The following is a 20,827-nucleotide window of genomic DNA, read 5'->3' as shown; positions in this document are numbered from 1 at the left end:
AGCCTCATAGCTCAATTTTAAGCCTTTCTAAGTTTCCCTCTAACCACAGAGCAAATACTTAAGCAAAAGTTCAAACAGGTAACTTCCCAAGACCATTGGATACTCGAAACAGATGTCCTCAGTGGCACCTCCCATCCCTTTACTCCAGATGCATTATTTTCTCTCCACTCATATAAAAGGGGTCTTGGGACCACTGCCTTGTGGAATTTCCCATCAGACCTGAGTGGTTGGGAATGAAAACATCCGTAGGACACGTAAGTGCCAAAGGTCTGCGGGACGCTGACAAAGCCAGTGTCTTTTCTGGACAGGCTCTTGATCCCCAACTGTTGAGAAGGTACAACAGTAGCTTTAGGTAGGGCTTTGTGAAGTCCTTTGAAAGTGTCTCAAGAGTTAGAACCGGCCGGGCTCCAAGCCTTGCCCTCCTTGAACTTGATGCACTTTAATTTTATTTTTTTAATATATTGGAATTCCCTCACCCCAAGATAACTTGACGGGCCAGTATTGTGGCACACTGGGCTAAGCTGCCACTCATGATACCAGCATCACAAATGGGAGTGCCATTTGGAAATGACAAGTAAGTGGAGTCTCATTTACTCCACTTCCAATTCAGCTCCCTGCTAATGCACCTGGGAAAGCAGCAGACGATGACCCAAGTACTTGGTCCCTGCCACTCATGTAGACAATTGAGATTAAGGGTCTGGGCCCAGCTCTAGCTGTTTTGGGCATTCATGGAGTGAACCAACATATGGAATATCTCTTTCTAGCTCTCTGTCTCTCTTTCTCTCTCTGTCACTCTGCCTTTCAGTTAACAAACTAAATCTTTAAAAAAGTAAATAATTTGAAAAACATTGATCGGGGCACCCTTTAATCGCCCGTGGGATTATTTTAAACTCCTCTCCCCTTCTTCTAGAACTTCCTCCTATCTTTATGGATCACCTCAAAGGCTTGAATATTAAATGATTATATGATTAAGAAAACCCTGACATTTTCCCAGGAGCTCTGTGCTGCACTTCAAGGTTTCTTGAGAATATATGTTCAGTGGAGAAGTATCTAAGCTTAGTTAGAGCCATCTGTTCTGTTATCAGAAATGAGATAGGCAGGTGCAGAATGCAGCACAAGCCTTCAAACTCAAAAGTTTGGTAGAAGCAGCCCTCGGAAGTTTCTGGAGTGCTGGACATAGCAGTGTTATGACGTAAACCAACATGACTACAAATTGCACCGTGCTCTGAAGAGCTAACAAAGGGGTGTGGTTCTGAGTCCCTAACTGCAGACACCTAGGAGTGACTCTGCTAGAAATGAGGGCTTACGGAGAGAAGCAGCCGGTGCACTTGGCAAATTTAGGTGTGGCCTTGCATTCGTCACTCTTTCTCTAGTCTGTAGATGTTTTTCTTAACGAGAGTCGGTGCTGCCAGTCAGGGGAAGAGGTGGTCAGAGCAGAGCAGGCTGTGAGGGTCCACTCACCAGACTATACTTGTCCTTCACGGGTCCAGTGTCGGCCAGCAGTTTGGTCCTGGGGTTCATTTTTAGGATATCTCCAGTCGTGGTGCCAAGGTAGAAAAAGCTGTCGTCGTCGGCCATCTGGGGAAGCGAGGCAAAGAAACCTAAGGAGCTGCCTGGCCTAGGGGCGCCAGTGGGCCCCGATTAGAGGGGGCATGAGCCTTGCCTGAAACCCCAAGGAAGACTTACAGAGAAGCTCATGCCTACGTCCATGTCCCCAGACTCAAAGGTGAGCAGGATTAGAACCAAACATAGATCTGGAGGGAGGCCGGTGCTGTGGCGTAGTGGGTAAAGCCGCCACCTGCAGTGCTGGGATCCCGTATGGACGTGGGTTCGAGTCCTGCCTGCTTTACTTTAGACCTAGTTCTCTGCTGTGGCCTGGGAAAGCAGCAGAAGATGGCCCAAGTCCTTGGGCCCCTGCACCCGCGTGGGAGACCCAGAAGAAGCTCCTGGCTCCAGATTGGCACAGCTCCAGCCACTGAGGCCATCTTGGGAGGAACCAGCAGAAGGAAGACCTCTTTTTCTCTCTGCCTCTGGCTCTCTGTAACTTTGCCTTTCGAATAAATAAATTAATTAAAAAAAAAAAAAAAGAGCTGGAGGAAGGGGCCGACGTTGTGGCACAGCAGGCTAAGCTGCCGCCTGGAACACCAGCATCCCATGTGAGCGTAGGTTCAAGTCCCGGCTGCTCCACTTCCTGTCCTGTTCCCTGCTTATGCACAAGGGAAAGCATTGGAAGGTGGCCCCAGTACTTGGGTCCCTGCCACCCACATGGGAAACCCAGATGCAGCTCCTGGCTCCTGGCTTTAGCCTGGCCCAGTCCCAGCTGTTGTAGCCATTTAGGGAGTAAACCAGTGGACAGAAGATTTCTTTCTCTGTGTGTGTCTTTCTCTCTGTAACTTTGCCTTTCAAATAAATAAAATGAATCTGGAACAAACAAACAAACAAAGAACTGGAGGAAATACTGGAATCCAGTGATTCTCCTGCACAATTGGGTCTGAAAATCTATTTGAGTCTGATATGACGTGAACATGCATCTCTGCCAGTGTAGACTGTTCAGACTTCTGCAATGGGCTCCCGGGATAAAAGAAGATACATTCACCTTTTCCCATGTCTATAAAGTGACTATGTGTCCAACACGAGGAGTAAGTGGAGAATGAAGTTGTAAGTACGAGTGTAGGAATACCCGTCTTAAATATATGAATAATTGCTCTTTGTGGGAGAGACTGCATTTCAACAGTGAATTTCATTGTTAAGAGATTTTATTCCCGGTGGCAGAAATAACACGGGTGGCATAGGGATGTGTTGCAGGCTTTGCGTGGCACCCAGCTGTAACGCTTCCCTCTGGCGAGCAGGCTTTGGCTGTCCGATGACAGCCCGGGTCCCAGTGAGCCAGACCGCCCCAGGCTGTGTCTAGGCAGCGTCTCCCAGTCTGCAGAAGTGAGATGCTCTCTCACCTGTGTCTCTTCATCAACAGCCCATGTGTCCACACCTCCCTCTCTCCCCAGGCGCATGCACTAATAGTTCCTTAAAATAGCGCTTGAAGTTAACACCTACGGCAATGCTCATGACTATCCTTTTCATCTGTCCTGTCTGGCACTCAGTTGGCCAGATTTTTCTGTTTGGAAGATCCAGTTCCCATACTCGAATTGTCCCACTAAAATGAAAAAAAAAAATCATATTCATATAAACACACATTTAATATTCATCTTTTTTTTTCTTTTTATATTCTCTTGAAGGAGACGCTGAAGGTAAGAGTGCTAACACTTTTTTTTTTTTTTTTAAGTTTAATCATCTAGGGGCCAGTGTTGTAGTACAGTGGGTTAAGCTGCTGCCTGCGACACCTTATGGGTGCCAATTTTGAATCCTGGCTGCTCAGCTTCCAATCCAGCTGCTTGCTAGTGACACTGGGAAAGCAGAGGATGATGGCTCCAATGCTTGGGCCCCTGCCATCCACATGGAAGACCTGGATGGAGTCCCAGGATCCTGGCTTTGGTCTGGCCCAGCCCTGGCTGTAGTGGCCATATGGGAAGTGAACCAGCAAATGGAAGATTCTCTGTCTCTCTGTTTTTCCCTCTCTGTCACTCTTTTAAATAAATAACTAAATCTTTTTTTTTTTTTTTTTTTTTGACAGGCAGAGTGGACAATGAGAGAGACAGACAGAGAAAGGTCTTCCTTTTGCCAATGGCCACCACGGCTGGCGCGCTGCGGCCGGTGCACAGCGCTGATCCAAAGGCAGGAGCCAGGTGCTTCTCCTGGTCTCCATGGGGTGCAGGGCCCAAGCACTTGGGCCATCCTCCACTGCACTCCCAGGCCACAGCAGAGAGCTGGCCTGGAAGAGGGGCAACCAGGACAGAATCTGGCGCCCCGACTGGGACTAGAACCTGGTGTGCTGGCGCCGCTAGGTGGAGGATTAGCCTATTGAGCCGCGGTGCCGGCCATAACTAAATCTTAAAAAACAAACAAAAACCAATTTGCCTGGTAGGGGTTGGCTTTCAAGTTGGTCAGTGAGTTTCACAGCCCCTGAATGAGTCCGCCCTCGGAATTAGCCATGAAACAAATGCACACTGCACATCGCCAAGGCGGGGACGGGCAGGAAGAGAGACATAGCACAGCACAAATGCTGCAGTCTGACAGCAAAAGCAACCAACAGCCTGCACCTTTCACAGGCGGACTGGAAAGGTCAGTTCCATCCAACACACATGTACACTTTGGTTCAGTCCTGTTTTCAGGTTTTTCCCTTCTGACTTGGTGCAGGATATATATATATATATTACATATTAGATGTATTTATTTATTTGAAAGTCAGAGTTACAAAGAGAGAGAAGGAGAGGCAGATAGAGAGAGAGAGCGAGGTCTTCCACCTGCTTGTTCACTCCCCAGTTGGCCACAATGGCTGGAGCTGCGCCGATCTGAAGCCCTGAACCAGGAGCCTCTTCTGGGTCTCCCACATGGGTGCAGGGGCCCAAGCACTTGAGCCATTTTCTACTGCTTTCCCAGGCCATAGCAGGGAGCTGGATCGGAAGTGGAACAGCTGGGACTCGAACTGGTGCCCATATGGGATGTCGGCACTGCAGGCGGCAGCTTTAGCTGCTATACCACAGTGCCAGCCCTGAGCGCAGGATATTTTTTAAAAGCACAATTTTATATATGTTGAGCCTCCCCCTTTTGACTCCAACTGTGGCTCTGATTATGAATCTGTTAGATGCTGGTCTTTGTTCAGACGCTCAGCTGGGTCACCATGCGCTGGTTAAAGCTGACCCGACTTGGGGCGGGTGCTGTGACTTAGGCCGCCACTTGCAATGGCAGCACCCCACATCAGAGTGCCAGTTCAAGTCCCAGCTGTTCCACTTCTCATTAGCAGCTCTCTGCTAATGTACCTGGGAAAGCAGTGGATGATGGCCCAATTTCCTGGGTCTCTGCACCGAGGTGGGAGACCCAGGTACAGTTCTAGGTGCCTGGCTTCAGTCTGGCCCAGCTCTGGCTGTTGCAGCCATTTGGGAAATGAGCCAGTAGATGGAAGATATCTCTTTCTCTCTCCCTACCTTTCTGCCTTTCAAATAAATAAAATAAATCTTTTTTTTTTTTTGAAGTTGACCCTCCTGGAAATGATCTCATATGGTTGATAGTCTAAACATCTGAAACTTGCTGGCACAGTTCCCTTGCAAACTATCATCTCCTGAGACCCAAATCAAGAGCAGGTGGTAAGAAATATCAAGCAGCAAATGAATCTGTGCAATTGTGCAAATTACTCCGTGAGCGTAGATGGGAGATAACGCGTTCTCAGCGACAAAGAAGCAAGCTGAGCTGAGCTTTGCAGGCACGCGGAGTCTCTCCTGCAGGAACCACAGAATTTCCAAACGGCCGTATTTAGACTGCTTCTGGCCGAAAGGACTTTTAGGGACGACGAGGTCACGACAGTCACAACAGTTCCGGTGTAAGGGATTTGTTCTCCCAGATTGGCAAGACCCCGTTTCCTGCACAGGAAAGCAGAGGAACCCATGGGTTCTGACAACGCGAGCCGCAGACACGTACTTCCCAGCAGTGACGAACATCTCGTCCCGGCACCTGGAGAAGACCACGGTGGTGGCGTTGCCGACGTTGAGGCCGGCCGCGGGGCTGCCGCAGATGGCCTCTCTCTTGGCTGTGCTCCATACCACCACGCTGCCCAGACGGGAAGGACCAGAGGGGGGAAAAATCGGGGGGAAAAACAGGCTTTCAGAATAAGAAACAACCGTTTGAGTGGTTCTAGAAAGAAGAAACCACGTAGGTTACTCACAAAGGAACAACAGCAAAAAATGACGTTGGCGACCCCCTCCCCCGCCCAACACAGTGCCAAAACGCACGAGTGACACTTCAAAAGTCTGGAGGAAAGCTGTGAGCTCACCAATCACACGAGATGTTCATGTGACGACATTTTCAGATGCGCAAAGCGAAATTTACCACGCAGGCATCGTGGGTAAAAATCTTTCTTGGGAATGTATTCCAGAAAAAGAAAAAAAGAATGCAACGAAGAGGATGACATAGGGCAGCGTTCTGGAACTTGAACATGAACCTGAATCAGACTGTGAATTAGTCAAACCCAGACTGTGGGGTCCCAGCCCCAGAGTTGGTGGTTCAGTAGTGCTGGGGTGGGCTGGGGGAGGCACTTTTCTCACAAGTTCCAGATAAAGCAAATGCTGCTGGCTGGGGACTATGCTTTGTTCAGAGCCGTGTTTTCTTCTTGCTGGGTACAGTTGTGTAAAACCTTGTCCTCAGCTGAATAATGTCTGAGCAATGGGACCAAAAAATTCTGGGAAAGTAGAGGATGTGATGTCAAACATTTGAATCCAAATATTTATTTTTTTATTTATTTAAAAATATTTTATTTGAAAGGCAGAGTTACAGAAAAGCTGAAGCAGAGAGAGAGAGAGACAGAGAGAGAGAGAGAGAGAGAGAGGTCTTCCATCCACTGGTTCACTCCCCAGTTGGCCACAATGGCCAAAGATGGACCAATCAGAAGTCAGGAGCCAGGAGCTTCCTCCAAGTCTCCCATGCGGGTGTGGGGGTGCAAGGACTTGGGCCATCTTCCACTGCTTTCCCAGGCCATAGCAGAGAGCTGGATTGGAAGTGGAGCAGCCGGGACTCGAACTGGCGCCCACATGGGATGCCGGCACTGCAAGTGGCAGCTTTACCTGCTACTCCACAGTGCCAGCCCTGAATCAAAATATCTAAAGGGAAACAGTGCGGAGTGTACCAATCTTGCTGACGTGAACACACGCCTGTCTGTATGGCCCCACCTTCCTACATATGGAACGTATGATCGCAGGTGCTCTTTAAAATCCAGGGACACCCAAGATCCCCCAGAATGGGGAAGCAGGAAGCTGCATCTTCTTCTTTTTTCATGACAGAAACTGACTGATGCCATCTACAGTAGAAAAACTGAGAGGCCAGTCACTTAAAAAAAAGTTAAAACGATATCGAGAGTATGAACTGAAAAACAAAGACTGTGAAAATCAGGAGCCTTGTATCTGTGAGAAACAACAACATGTCCACATGAAATCTCGTCCATGCATGTTCACAGCAGGATTGCTCATCACAGCTTAAAAGTGGAAGTGACCCAAAAGTCCTTCATCTGACGTACGGGTAAAGAAAACGTGGGACATCTGCACAAAGGAATACTACTGGACAATGAAAAGTGACATGCTGCTTTGTGCCACAGGGGCTGAGCCTTAAAAGCATTTTTTTTCAGGGAAGGAAGCCAGTCATGAAAAGGCCACGTACTGTATGGTTCCATTTATGTCCAACATCAATAGCAGGCAGCTCTGCAGACACAGAGAATACATCAGTAGGTGCCTAGAGCCACAGGGAGGAGCGATGGGGAGTGATAGTCAGTGGAGAGGGAGCTGCTTTTTCAAAGGTGTATTTTATTTATTTGAAAGGTAGAGGGGCTGGCGCTGTGGTGTAGTGGGTAAAGCTGCCGCCTGTGGTGCCGGCATCCCATATGGGGACCAGCTCAAGTCCCAGCAGCCCCACTTCTGATGCAGCTCTCTGCTATGGCCTGGGAAAGCAGTAGAAGATGGCGCAAGTCTTTGGGCCCCTGTACCCACGTGGGAGACCCAGAAGAAGCTTCTGGCTCCCAGCTTCAGATTGGTGCAGCTCAGGCCATTGCAGCCATTTGGGGAGTGAACCAGCGTATGTAAGACCCCCGTCTCTCTCTCTCTGTGCCTCTCTGTAAAACTGACTTTCAAGTAAAATAAATAAATCTTTAAAAAAAAAGTAGAGTTACAGAGACAGAGAGAGAGAAGAGAGAGAGAGATTTATATCTTCTGTCTCCTGGTCTACACTCCAAGTGGTTGCAATGACCAGGGCTGGGCCAGAGAGAAGCCAGGAGCCTCCTGTGGGTCTCCCACATGGGTGCAGGGGCCCAAAGACTTGGGCCATCTTCTGCTGCCTTCCCAGGCACATTAGCAGAGAGCTGGACCAGAAATGGAACAGCTGGGACTCAAACTGGTGCCCATATGGAATGCTGGTGCTGGCGCTATAGGTGGCGGCTTTACCCGCTGTGCCACAATGCTGGCCCTAGACAGGGAGTTACTGGGGTATTTAAAATGCTTCAGAATTGGCTGGCACCGCGGCTCACTAGGCTAATCCTCCGCCTTGCGGCGCTGGCATACAGGGTCTAGTCCCGGTCAGGGTGCCGGATTCTGTCCTGGTTGCTCCTCTTCCAGGCCAGCTCTCTGCTGTGGCCAGGGAGTGCAGTGGAGGATGGCCCAAGTGCTTGGGCCCTGCACCCCATGGGAGACCAGGAGAAGCACCTGGCTCCTGCCATCGGATCAGTGCAGTGTGCCGGCCTCAGTGCGCCAGCCGCGGTGGCCATTGGAGGGTGAACCAACGGCAAAGGAAGACCTTTCTCTCTGTCTCTCTCTCTTTCACTGTCCACTCTGCCTCTCAAAAAAAAAAAAAAAAAAAAAAAAAAAAAAAAAGCTTCAGAATTGATCACAGCAATTGTTGAAAAGTCTGTGAATACACTAAAAGCCACTCAACTATACAATATATAGTTACAAACTGTAAACAGGTGAACTTTATAGTGTGTGAGATAAATCTCAATCAAGGGAGGAAAAAAGCCAAGTGCCTTTGTAGAATGGCTCTGGGAAACATACTTGGAATCTTGGATCCTTTTGCACAGCAGGACGACACAGTTTCTTTAGAAACCGTGGCTAGAGGTAGCTTTAATTTTTTCAAAACCAAATTTCAGATTTAAAAATGAAGTGCCCTCACACAGAGAGAGCTGGCCAAATAAATTCCTGCACATCTGTACAACACAGCACTCTGCAGTCATTAGGAAGAATGAGAAACAAGAAGCCACATGGACACAGACAGAAGACATTTATGGTAGAAGCTAGCCACACAGTAGGCTGTGTTACAGCATGGATGGTGATCACCTCAATGCAAAAGAATGTCATGAGAAGGCTACAAAATACGAAAGTTAGACGCAGACTGTAGGATGCCCACCATAATTTGTAGCTCCCTTGCTGTTTCCGAACCTCTGAGTAGCGCGAGGCGGTTTGGGTAGAGTGAACCCTCCCCACACATTCAGGGCCGACCCCTGATTGTCCAAAGCCATGTGCAGAACCGCATCCTCTGCACCACAGGGACTGTTCAGAAATGAGCATGTTGCGCTTTCTGAGTAGAAAAAGGTTTGCTTTCCTTCGGGCTTCTCAAAATTCTCCAATTTTCTGTAAACAAATTTTAAACAGCCTAAAATCAAGTTTACACTCACAAAGCAGATGAACAATTTTGCCACATTAACCTTGGCTTAGGGACCAAAGCCTAGTCCCTCTGGAAGGAGGTAGAGCATCCCTGGGGGTAGGACACAGGCATCGGTGTTTTTAAAATCTCCCCAGGTCATTATTTGCTCCAAGTTGAGAACGGCTGCTTTAAGTTGAGCTAACAATGCTAACAGAAGATTTCTGCACATGTTTCTCATCAAAACAATCAGAAACGGCCTGGGGAAGTTATGACCGGTCACACAGGACTACTGGAGGAAGAAAAATAATGAAAATTTTATTGACTTTCATGTATTAAAAGAACTGTAAACATGTTAACTGCACATACATACCAACTTCCTTTGTGACAACCCTCGAAAGCTCAAACAGGGAAATACGTAAAAGTCTACCCAGACATTAACTCTTACACAAAACTTGAGTGTTATTTTCCTTCTACAGATTATGTTCCTTCAACATTTACACAGGGATATGTACCGAACTGATTGCTCTTCCCAACATGAAAAATGAACTTTTGCAAACTTGATAACTATAGCGTTCCCAGACACTGCTGACACTGGTGATGGCTGAAGAAATCACTCAGCGGTTACCCTTCTGGGCTCACCTCGAATCAAAGCCAAAGCAACGGCTCAACTGACACCTTGCATCCCATCTGAACAGAAAGCCTTTTCCAACAAAAGCTACTCCGTGAGGAAGAAGGAACTGCTACACCAGATGTGCAGGCAGCAGCGTAGGGACACCGGAAACATGAAAAAGCAAGCAAGCGGGACACCTGCGAAAGGACACAACAGTGCTCCAGGAACAGATCGCTATCTGAAGGAAAGCTATGACGTGCCCGAAAAGGAATTCAAAATAAGGATCCTCAGGAAATTCAACCAGATGCAAGGGGATCCGGTTCAGAGAAGTGAGGAAAACAATGTGTGATACGGATGAGATGTTCAGCAAAGAGACAGAAATCACTGAGAAGAATCAGCCGGAGATTCCGGAACTGAAAACTTAGGTCAATGAAATAAAAAATATTTCAACAACAGAACAGACCAAGTGGAAGAAAGGATCCCCAAACTTAAGGACAAGACTTTTTAAATAATACAGCTAGACAAAAATAAAAAGAAGAGTGTGTTTTACCATTAAGTGAATGAATATTCCTATTACTTGATACCTGAAGTAGGAGAGAAGGGAAAAGCACTGAGATCCTGTTTAATGACATAATAGTAGAAAAATTCCCAAATCTTTTAGGAGATATGGACATTCAGATACAGGAAGCTCAAGGAGCACCCACCAGATTCAACTAAAAACACATCCTCTAAGGTACAGTATAGTCAAACTGTCAGAAGTTAAGAGTAAGGAGAGTCCCAAAGACAATGAGATAAAAATGTAAAGTTACATATGAAGGAAAACCCATTTGACTAACAGCAGATACTGCACAGGGCAGAAGAGATGATACGATCAAGGTCCTGAAAGAGAAATTAAAAAAAAAAAAAAAGAACCTTCTAACTAAGAATACTATATCCAGTGAAGCTGCCCTTTAGAAGTGAAGGAGAAATAAAGTATTTTCCAAACACAAACTGAGACTTCATCACCACCAGACCAGCCTTCTAAGAAATCCTGAAGAGGGTCCTATGTTAGGAGTAAAAGGATCATGATAACCATCACAAAGACACAGGACAGTACAAAATCCACTAACACAGCACATACACAAAATAGAAAGAGAAGAGGGGCCAGTGTTGTGGTGCAGCGGGTTAAGCCACCACGTGCAACACTGGCATCCCATACTGGAGTGCCGGTTCAAGTCCCAGCTGCTCTCCTTTCCATCCAGCTTCTTGCTAATGTGCCTGTGAAGGCAGCAGACGATGGCCCAAGTACTTGGGCACCTGCACCCACATGGGAGACCCAGATGAAGCTCCTGGCTCCTGGCTTTGGGTGCTGGGGGTATCAACAACTGATTTCAAAAAGTACTACAAAACTACAGTAATTACAACAGCATGGTACTGGCATAAATACTGACACATAGATCAATGGAATAGAAGAGAGAACCCAGAAATTAATCCGCGTAGATATAGTCAATTGATTTTTTTATTTGAAAGGTATAGTTATACACATACACACACACACACGGATCCTCCATCTGGCTGATTTATTCCCTAAAAGGCTGCCATGGCTGGGGCTGAGCCAAGTCAAAGCCAGGAACCTGGAACTCCATCCAGGACTCCCATATGGGCAGAAGGGCCCCAAATACTTGGGTCGTCATTGCTGCTTTCTCAGGAACATTAGTAGGGAGCGGGATCAATAGCAGAGCAACTGAGACTTGAATCAGTACCCGAATGGGGTGCCAACATTGCAGGTGGCAGCTAAACCCCTATGCTGCAATATCAACTCCACCAATCGATTTTTTTTTTTGGGGTGAAGATTTATTTATTTACTTGAAAGGCATAGTGATAGAGAAAGGGAGAGACAGACAAAGAGAGAGATCTTCCATTTGCTGGTTCACTCCCCAAATGGCCACAGTGATCAGGGCATGGACAGGCTGAAGCCAGGAGCCAGGCGCTTTATCCAGGTCTCCCACGTGGGTGGCAGGGGCCTAAGCACTTGGGCCTATCCTCCACTGCTTTCCTAGGAGTACTAGCAGGAAGCTGGATTGGCAGTGGAGCAGCTGGGGCAGGTACCAGCTCCCGGCAGCTTAACCACAGCCATGAAGCTGGCTCCCCACCAACTGATTTTTGACAAAAGTGCCAAGGACATACACTGGAGAAAGGATAGGCTTTTCAAAATACATTGCTAGCAAAACTGCATACCAAATACAGAGGAATGAAATTAGATCCCTACATCTCACTATCCACAACAATCAACTACAGATGGCTCAAAGGCCTAAATGTAAGACCTGGAACTATGGAATTACTAGAAGAAACCCTTCTAGACATTGGTATAGGCAATGATTTTTTCGGTACAGTCCCACAAGGGCAGGCAACAAAAGTAAAACTAGACAAATTGGATTTTATCAAACTGAGAAGCTTCTGCACAGCAAAGGAAATAATTAAGAAACTGAAGAGACATCTGACAGAATGGGGGAAAATGCTTGCAAACTACTTATCTGACAAAGGATTAACATCTAGATGCATCAAGAACTTCAATAAACAACACATACATACACACACACACAGACGTGCGTGCAACCCAACCCAGCTAAGCAAAGCACTTGAATAAACAGTTCTAAAAAGAAGAAATACAAATGGCAAACGAATAAATGCTCAATATCACTGGCCATCAGGGAAATGCAAATTGAAACCACCCCTGTTAGAGTGGCTATAACCAGAGGCAGAAAATAATGAATACTGGCAAGAACGTGCAGGAAGGGGAGCTCTTACACACTGTTGGTGGGAATGTAAATCAGTACAGCCACTATGAAAAATCAGCATGGAAATTCCTTTAAAAACCAGAAACAGAACTGTTATATGATCCAGTAATCCCATTATTGAGCATATAACCAAAAAACATGGACTCATTGTATCAAAGAGATACCTACTCCAGCACACTGTGTTTATCACAGCAATATATGGAATCCAGCAAACTGTCCATCATCAGGTGAACAGATAAAGAAAATGTAGTATACATACACTGTGGACTACTGTACAGCTATATAAGAAAACGACATTCTGACATTTGCAGCCAAATGGATGGCACTGGAGGATATCATGTTAAGTGAAATAAGCCAGACAGAGAGCCAAATACTGCATATTCTCTCCCATATACAGAAACTAATAAAACCTCAATCTGTACACAGAGTGATGGTTATTAGAGGCTGGGAGGGGTGTGGGGACAGAGTGGGTTTGGATAACACGTACCAACTCAGTAGGAGCAAGTTCCTAGTGTTACACAGCATAATGGGTAGACCAGTTCACAATAAGCTAGCGTATATATTGTGTGAGCAAATAGAACAAAGAAGCTCCAGGGGCTACCACTGTGGTGCAGCGGGTTAAAGCCCTGGCCTGAAGTGCAGGCATCTCATATGGGTGCCGGCTCATGTCCCGGTTGCTCCTCTTCCGATCCAGCTCTCTGCTGTGGCCTGGGATAGCAGTAGAGGATGGCTCAAGTCCTTGGGCCCCTGCACCCACATGGGAGACCTGGAAGAAGCTCCTGGCTTTGGATCAGTGCAGCTCTGGCCATTGAGGCCATCTGGGGAGTGAACCAGCAGATGGAAGACCTCTCTCTCTGTCCTTACCTCTTTCTGTAATTCTTTCAAATAAATAAAATAAATCTTTTTAAAAAAAAGAAGCTCCAAGTCTCCAAAGAAGAGGGATATTGATTACCTTGGTCTGTTCATTGCACATTGCATACACATATTAAAACTTCACAGTGAAGTCCGCAAACAGACACACCTATTGTTGATTAAACTTTTCTTTAAGTTCATGAAAAATGGAATTAGAAAATTTTTTTGTACAAATTTTTTTTGAAATCCATGTATATGGAGGGTCTTCAGAAAGTTCACTCTGAAAAATTGCGCATGATTTAAAAGATATTTTGTACCAAAATAAACTTAGCTTTTAACTCTATTTTCCATAAACGTTTTGAATTACCCTCATAGACTACTTTTTAATATACCTTCCCTGCCCATCATATCATTCCTGTGTGTTCCCCTATACACGGGACCTGATGGTGAGTTCCTCAAAGGCAGAGATCATGGCTTGGCAAGGTCAAGTTGAAGATGTCTTCCATGATGCCAGGGTTTGTCCCCTGGCTCTGCTACTTCTCAGAGGGTGACCTTAGTTCCTCATCCGTCACCTGGTGCCAACAACGTCCACTTCATGGAGTTGTTGGGAGGTTTGCATGAGATAATGCCACTGAAGCGCTCAGTATATGCCTGCCTCATGGTAAGTGCTCCAAAGAAACTAAGCCATTGTCTTTGACGTCAATGATGATGACAACAATGATGCCTTTCTTTGACAGCAGTGGATCTTGGACTTAGCTGCATGTCTCAATCACCTGGGAAACTTACAAACTCCTAGAACCTAGGCAGAACAAACCAGTCTCTGAAAGTGGAGCCGGGCACTGGTCATTTTCTAAACATGCTCGGGTGATTTCAACGTGTGGCCAGGGGTCAGAACAACTACTCTCTGTGTTTTTAATGCGTTCTCCAATGCAGACAGGCTCAGAGAGAACAGTAGCAGGGACAGGTTGGTTGACACTCCTGGAAACACCCACGGCAGGAAATGGGTAAACTTGCTTTCGTTTCCTTACCTTCCATCGTCTGGGCCTCCTAGTGATACCAAGTACAAGTCGTTGGGTGAGAAGGCCAGGGCTTCGATTTTGCCCTTGTGAAGTGACAGCCGGGCAATCAGCTCCCTTTTCTTATAATCCCACAAGATGATATCTGCCTGGAGGCAAGAAGGCACCGTTAGATCATAGATCAAATTTAAATTATTGTCTATTTACTTATTGAATTTTTAAGTTGGCGGGGTGGGGGGGGAGCAGGGAGAGAAATCTTCCATAAGTTGCTTTACTCTCCGAATGTCTGCAGCAGCCAAGAACTCAGTCATGCCTCAGGTGGGTGACAGGGACCCAAGTACTAGAGTCATCACCTCCTGCCTCTCAGGGCGCACATGAGCAGGCAGCCGGATCGGAAGTGGAGCAGCTGCAGCCCCAAGCAGGCACTCTCTTATGGGATGTGCACATCCCGAGTGGCCTCTTCACCACTGCACCAGGTATGTACCCTGTAAACACAACTCCAATAGAACCGGAGGAGACAGCTAGCCCTCTCGGTGAGAAACAATCAAGAATGTCACTTTTTTAGAAATTAGGTTATGTCTTGGAAATATGACAGCAACCAAACGGAACCAGATGTAGGAGGGACTTTGGTGCCGAAGCAATACGGGTCACAGATGGCGACACCTGGTGTAGACACACAGGACCCCTTTGTGGGGAGCAACTCGGACTAGACTAAGTTACTGGAATTAAGACTTATTCTATGCATCTGCTCTCCCACAATATGGCGCTGGGAGAGGAGAAAACAGCTTCTACGCAGCTGCCTCTTGCCAACTTGAGTGATGACCTCCAGGAGCTGATCCTGCTCCTGATTGGAGGAGAGCAGCGTACTCGGCATGTGGGCAGCCGAGTTGGGATTGGCAGAAGAGGACTATAAAGGAGGAGAGAGACAACATGCACCAGGAACATCTAAGGGGAACATCTGAAGGAACACCTGTGCAGCCCCCGAGAGAGCCGGCCGGCGGTGTGCCGCTCCCCCGCGGAAGTGGGGAAAGTGGCGAAAGTGGCGGGGGGAACCGCCCTTCCACGGAGGTGGAAGGGACGGTAGCCAACCCGGGAAGAACCAGCAGCAAACCTGGGGAGGGCCGAGCAGACAAAAGAACAGCGCAGGGTCCTGTGTCGTTCCTCCGCGAAGAGGGGGAGCGACATAATGGTGCCGTGACTCGGATATGAAGCCTAGGCAGGGCTTAGTGTCGCTCCTCCACGACAGAATGAAGAAAGTGGGTTACAGGAGAGGCCCAGAGCAAGAAGCAGGGAGGGCAAGGATTCCCGGCGGCACAGGGCCAACAGTGTGAAGTGGGGCACCTCTCGGGAGCCGCAGGGGTCATTTTCACATTATTCACCTTGAACCCCATGAACGTGACCTGTCCCGAGGCGATGTAATTCCCGTTCTTGGAGATGGTCAAACAGGAGACATTGTTACCGTGGCCATGCAGGAAATTCTGCTCGTGGGTGTTTATGGCCTGAATGAGGATGGTGCAACCCAGGGGATAAATCAGGTGCTCCTGGTCGGGGTGGCACTTGAGGCCGGTGGGCACATGTCCTGGAGGAGAGAGACAGGGCATGATGATAACCAGGGGCAAATGTAGCTGCTGATTTTTTTTCACTTGACTGTAAGAGCCAACACTTTCTAAGTAAGCCTTAGATCAACTACAGTATGTTGGGGACTACCGGTAATTGTACTGACAAGAAGGTTGGACTGACATATTGCTTCTCAAACTTTAATGTGCAAACACATCCCCACGGGATCCTGCTAAGTGCACGTTCTGATGTCAGGTCTGGGGGGGCTGAGGGTCTGCCTTTCTAACGAGCTCCCACGTGATACTGGGCAAGGAACCTCACTTTGGACAGAAAATTCCTAGAGCCCCATCTTGTCCTACTTAGAAACATGCTCAGGGGTGGGCGCTCAGCATAGTGGTTAGACACCCGCAACCCACAGCAGAGTGCCTGAGCTCAGGTTCCTAGCTCAGCTTCTGACTCCAGCTTCCTGATAATTTGCACCCTGAGAGGCAGCAGATGATAGCTCAAGTACTTGGGTCCTTGTCACGCGTGGGGGAGACACAGATGGAGTTCCTGGCTCTGCCTGGCTGTTGCAGGCATTTAGGGAGTCAACTAGCAGACTGGAAGATCCCTGTCTATCTGTGTGTGTGTGTGTGTGTGTGTGTGTGTGTGACTGTATGTGTATGTGTGTGTTTATTTCAAATACATAAAAATAAATCTTTAAAACGAAGCATGTGTGCTGGTGTGTGCACCCCCTGTCTGGATGAGTGCAAGGCACAGGGCAACCTCAGGCAAACGTTGGCTGACGATGAGCATTTGGCTTATTTCACTAATCATGACGTCCTCTTAGTTCACCCCCATGGTTGCAAATGGCAGGACTTCCTTCTTTCCTTATCCATTCACCTGTCCACAGACATTTTTTTTTTTTAAGATTTATTTTATTTATTTGAAAGACAGAGTTACAGAGAGAGGTAGACAGAGTTACAGAGAGAGGTAGACAGAGAGAGGTCTTCCATCTGCTGGTTCACTCCCCAAATGGCCACAGCGGCAGGAGCTGGGCCACTCTGAAGCCAGGAGCTTCTTCCAGGTCTCCCACATGGGTGCAGGGGCCCAAAAACTTGGGCCATCTTCCACTGCTCTCCCAGGCCATAGCAGAAAGCTGGATCAGAAGAGGAGCAGCCTGGACTAGAACTGGTGCCCATATGGGATGCCGGCACTTCAGGCCAGGGCTTTAACCCTCTGCGCCACAGCGCCGGCCCCTGTCCACAGACATTTAGGTTGTTTCTCAGCTATTGTGAATAATTCAGCCGGGAACATGTGGGTGCAGAGATCTCTCCAAGATGCTGACTTCCTTTCCTTTGGCTGCACCCAGAAGTAGAATTGCTGGATCATACAGCTGTCCTGGAAGCTCCACTGTTTTCCATGATGGCTGTGCACCTGACATTTCCACCCACAAAGGTCTGTTTTCTCCACATTCTCACCAGTACCTGTTAGCTTTTGTCTTTTTGATAACATCCTAAAGGGTAGGAAGTGACATCTTGGTGTGGTTTTGATTTGCATTTCCCTGATGAGTAATAACGTTGAGCACCGTTTTATAAACCCATTGGCCATTTGTATGGTGTTTTTTTTTTTTTTATTATTATTATTATTTTTTTTTGACAGGCAGAGTGGACAGTGAGAGAGAGAGACAGAGAGAAAGGTCTTCCTTTGCCGTTGGTTTACCCTCCAATGGCCGCCGCGGCTGGCGCGCTGCGGCCGGCGCACCGCGCTGATCCGATGGCAGGAGCCAGGAGCCAGGTGCTTTTCCTGGTCTCCCATGGGGTGCAGGGCCCAAGCACCTGGGCCATCCTCCACTGCACTCCCTGGCCACAGCAGAGGGCTGGCCTGGAAGAGGGGCAACCGGGACAGAATCCGGCGCCCCGACCGGGACTAGAACCCGGTGTGCCGGCGCCGCTAGGCGGAGGATTAGCCTAGTGAGCCGCGGCGCCGGCTTTTTTTTTTTTTTTTTGACAGGCAGAGTGGACAGTGAGAGAGAGAGAGAGACAGAGAGAAAGGTCTTCCTTTGCCGTTGGTTCACCCTCCAATGGCCGCCTCAGCCGGCGCACTGCGGCCGGCACACTGCGCTGATCCGAAGGCAGGAGCCAGGTGCTTCTCCTGGTCTCCCATGGGGTGCAGGGCCCAACAACTTGGGCCATCCTCCACTGTACTCCCGGGCCACAGCAGAGAGCTGGCCTGGAAGAGGAGCAACCGGGAGAGAATCCGGCGCCCTGACCGGGACTAGAACCCAGTGTGCCGGCGCCGCAGGCAGAGGATTAGCCTATTGAGCCGTGGTGTCGGCCTGTATGTTTTTGTTTTTGTTTTTTAATTTGAGAGTTATATGCATTTATAGAGAAAAAGAGAGAGAAGGAGAGAAGACAGAGAACTCCCATCTAATGGTTCACACCCCAAATTCTCACAATGGCCAGGGCTGGGCAGAAGCCGAGAGATGGGCACTCAATCCAGATCTTCCATGTGGGTGGCAGAAATGCAATTATTTGTGACATTACCATTGTCTGCTAAGGACCTAGAATCAGCAGTCGGAGCTGGGGATCAAACCCAGGTACTCTGATATGGGATGTGGGCATTCTAACCTAATCTTAACTTCTAGCCAAATGCCGGTCCCTGTCTTCCTTTGGAAAAAAATGTTCAGAAAAATGTCATTTAGTTCATATTTTTAGAAATTGAAACCGGAGCACATTGTGCTAACTGAAGGAAGCCAGCCACAGAAAGACAAATTATCAAATGATCTCCCTACAGGAGGGTACTTCAAAAAGATCATAGAAAAATGGAATTCAAAATAAATAAATAAACCTTTCAAAAAAAAAGAACTGCTTTGGTTACTTGTCATATTTATTTTACAATAGCGACTTTAAGGTCAGTTAAAAATCAAGCTTCTATAGTGAATTGGTAGTAAGTGTATAGATTAATTTAATAATTATAATTTTTATGACCCCCCCATAGCATTTTTCTTTTTTTTTTAAGATTTATTTATTTGAGAATCAGAGTTACACACACACACACACACACACACAGAAGTCTTCCATCTGTTGGTTCACTCTCCAATTGGCTACAACAGCAGAGCTGCTCTGATCTGAAGCCAGGAGCCAGGAGCTTCCTCTGGGTCTCCCACACGGGTACAGGGGCTCAAAGACTTGGGCCATTTTCTACTGCTTTCCCAGGCCATAGCAGAGAGCTGGAATGGAACTGGAGCAGCTGGGACACGAACCTGCGCCCATATGGGATGCCAGCACTGCAAGCGGCGGCTTTACCTGCTACACCACAGCACCAGCCCCAGCTTTTTCTTTTCTTAAACATTTGTATTTATTTATTTGAGAGAGAGAGAGAGCGAGAGAGAGCGCTAACTTTCCCATGTACTGGTTCACCTCTCAAATGCTTACACAGGCTGGCACGGGGCCAGACCAAAGCTAGGAGCCCAGAACTCAATTTGAGCACCACCCATGCGTGACTGGGATCCAATTCCTTGAGTCTTTTGCCTGACATCTCCTAGAGTGTGCATCAGCAGAAAGCTGGAATGGAGAAGGGAGCCAGGACTCAAAACTCGGGCACTCCCATAAGGGATGCAGGTGCTCCAGCAGTGTCGTCACTGCCAGGGCCAAGTGCCTGCTGGTCCCCCACCCCCCAACTCTCCCCCACTGTGGCAATCACTTTCTTCTTCTTCTTTTTTTTTTTTTTTTTGACAGGCAGAGTGGACAGTGAGAGAGAGAGACAGAGAGAAAGGTCTTCCTTTGCCGTTGGTTCACCCTCCAATGGCCGCCGCGGCCGGCGCACCGCGCTGATCCGATGGCAGGAGCCAGGAGCCAGGTGCTTTTCCTGGTCTCCCATGGGGTGCAGGGCCCAAGCACCTGGGCCATCCTCCACTGCACTCCCTGGCCACAGCAGAGAGCTGGCCTGGAAGAGGGGCAACTGGGACAGAATCCGGCTCCCCGACCGGGACTAGAACCCGGTGTGCCGGCGCCGCTAGGCGGAGGATTAGCCTAGAGAGCCGCGGCGCCGGCCTTCTTCTTCTTTTTTTTTTTTTTAAAGATGTATTTATTTATTTGAGAATCAGAGTTACACAGAGAGAGAAGGAGAGGCAGAGAGAGAGGTCTTCCATGCACTGGTTCACTCCTCAATTGGCCGCCATGGCTGGAGCTGCACCCATCCGAAGCCAGGAGCCAGGAGCTTCTTCTGGGTCTCCCACATGGGTACAGGGGACCAAGCACTTGGGCAAACCTCCACTACTTTCCAGGCTATACAGAGAGCTGGAACGGAAGTGGGGCATCTAGGACCCGAACCTGTGCCCATATGGGATGCCAGCACTGCAAGTGGCGGCCCCACCTGCCATCCCACAGCGCCGGCCCCTTCTTCTTCTTCTTCTTTAAGATTTATTTATTTATTTGAAAGGCAGAGTGACAGAGACAGAGAGATACAGATCTCCCAGTCACTGATTTACCCTCCAAATGCCTGCCACAGCTGGGTCTGGGCCAGGCTGAAACCAGGATCCCAGAATTCCATCTGAGTCTCCCGTGTGGGTGGGTGGCAGGAATGCAAGCGGTTAAGCCATCATCTCCTGCCGCCTCCCAGGGTGCACATTAGGAGTCCTCACAGGCATCTCAAGTAGCAGTACAACCTGCTGTGCCACACCTCTGCCCCTCACGTTCCTTCACACCCATTCACGTAGTCTTACATTTATTTCTGGATGTTTCAACAGCGTTTTTGTTCCTATTTCCTCCTTCATCAAAAAGAGGTATAAATACTTATTAATATAGTCT

General features: G+C 48.0%; 1 protein-coding gene across 1 annotated transcript in view; it reads right to left on the bottom strand.

Moving 5' to 3' along the window:
* CFAP52 (cilia and flagella associated protein 52) overlaps nt 1–20,827 on the bottom strand; it is a 59,445-nt gene that overhangs the window by 28,927 nt on the left and 9,691 nt on the right. Inside the window, exons 3-7 of the mRNA XM_002718974.6 lie at nt 15,860–16,059; nt 14,493–14,629; nt 5,530–5,658; nt 3,052–3,151; nt 1,462–1,578 (exon numbers count right to left, since the gene is read on the bottom strand). Coding sequence (XP_002719020.4) covers nt 1,462–1,578; nt 3,052–3,151; nt 5,530–5,658; nt 14,493–14,629; nt 15,860–16,059 — 683 coding nt within the window. The remainder of the gene's footprint in view (nt 1–1,461; nt 1,579–3,051; nt 3,152–5,529; nt 5,659–14,492; nt 14,630–15,859; nt 16,060–20,827) is intronic.

This window comes from Oryctolagus cuniculus, chromosome 17 (assembly GCF_051225735.1).
Source record: "Oryctolagus cuniculus isolate XC-2025 breed Fujian yellow rabbit chromosome 17, ASM5122573v1, whole genome shotgun sequence".
Classification (NCBI taxonomy): Eukaryota; Metazoa; Chordata; class Mammalia; order Lagomorpha; family Leporidae; genus Oryctolagus; species Oryctolagus cuniculus.
This window is presented reverse-complemented; position numbering and strand designations above follow the sequence as displayed.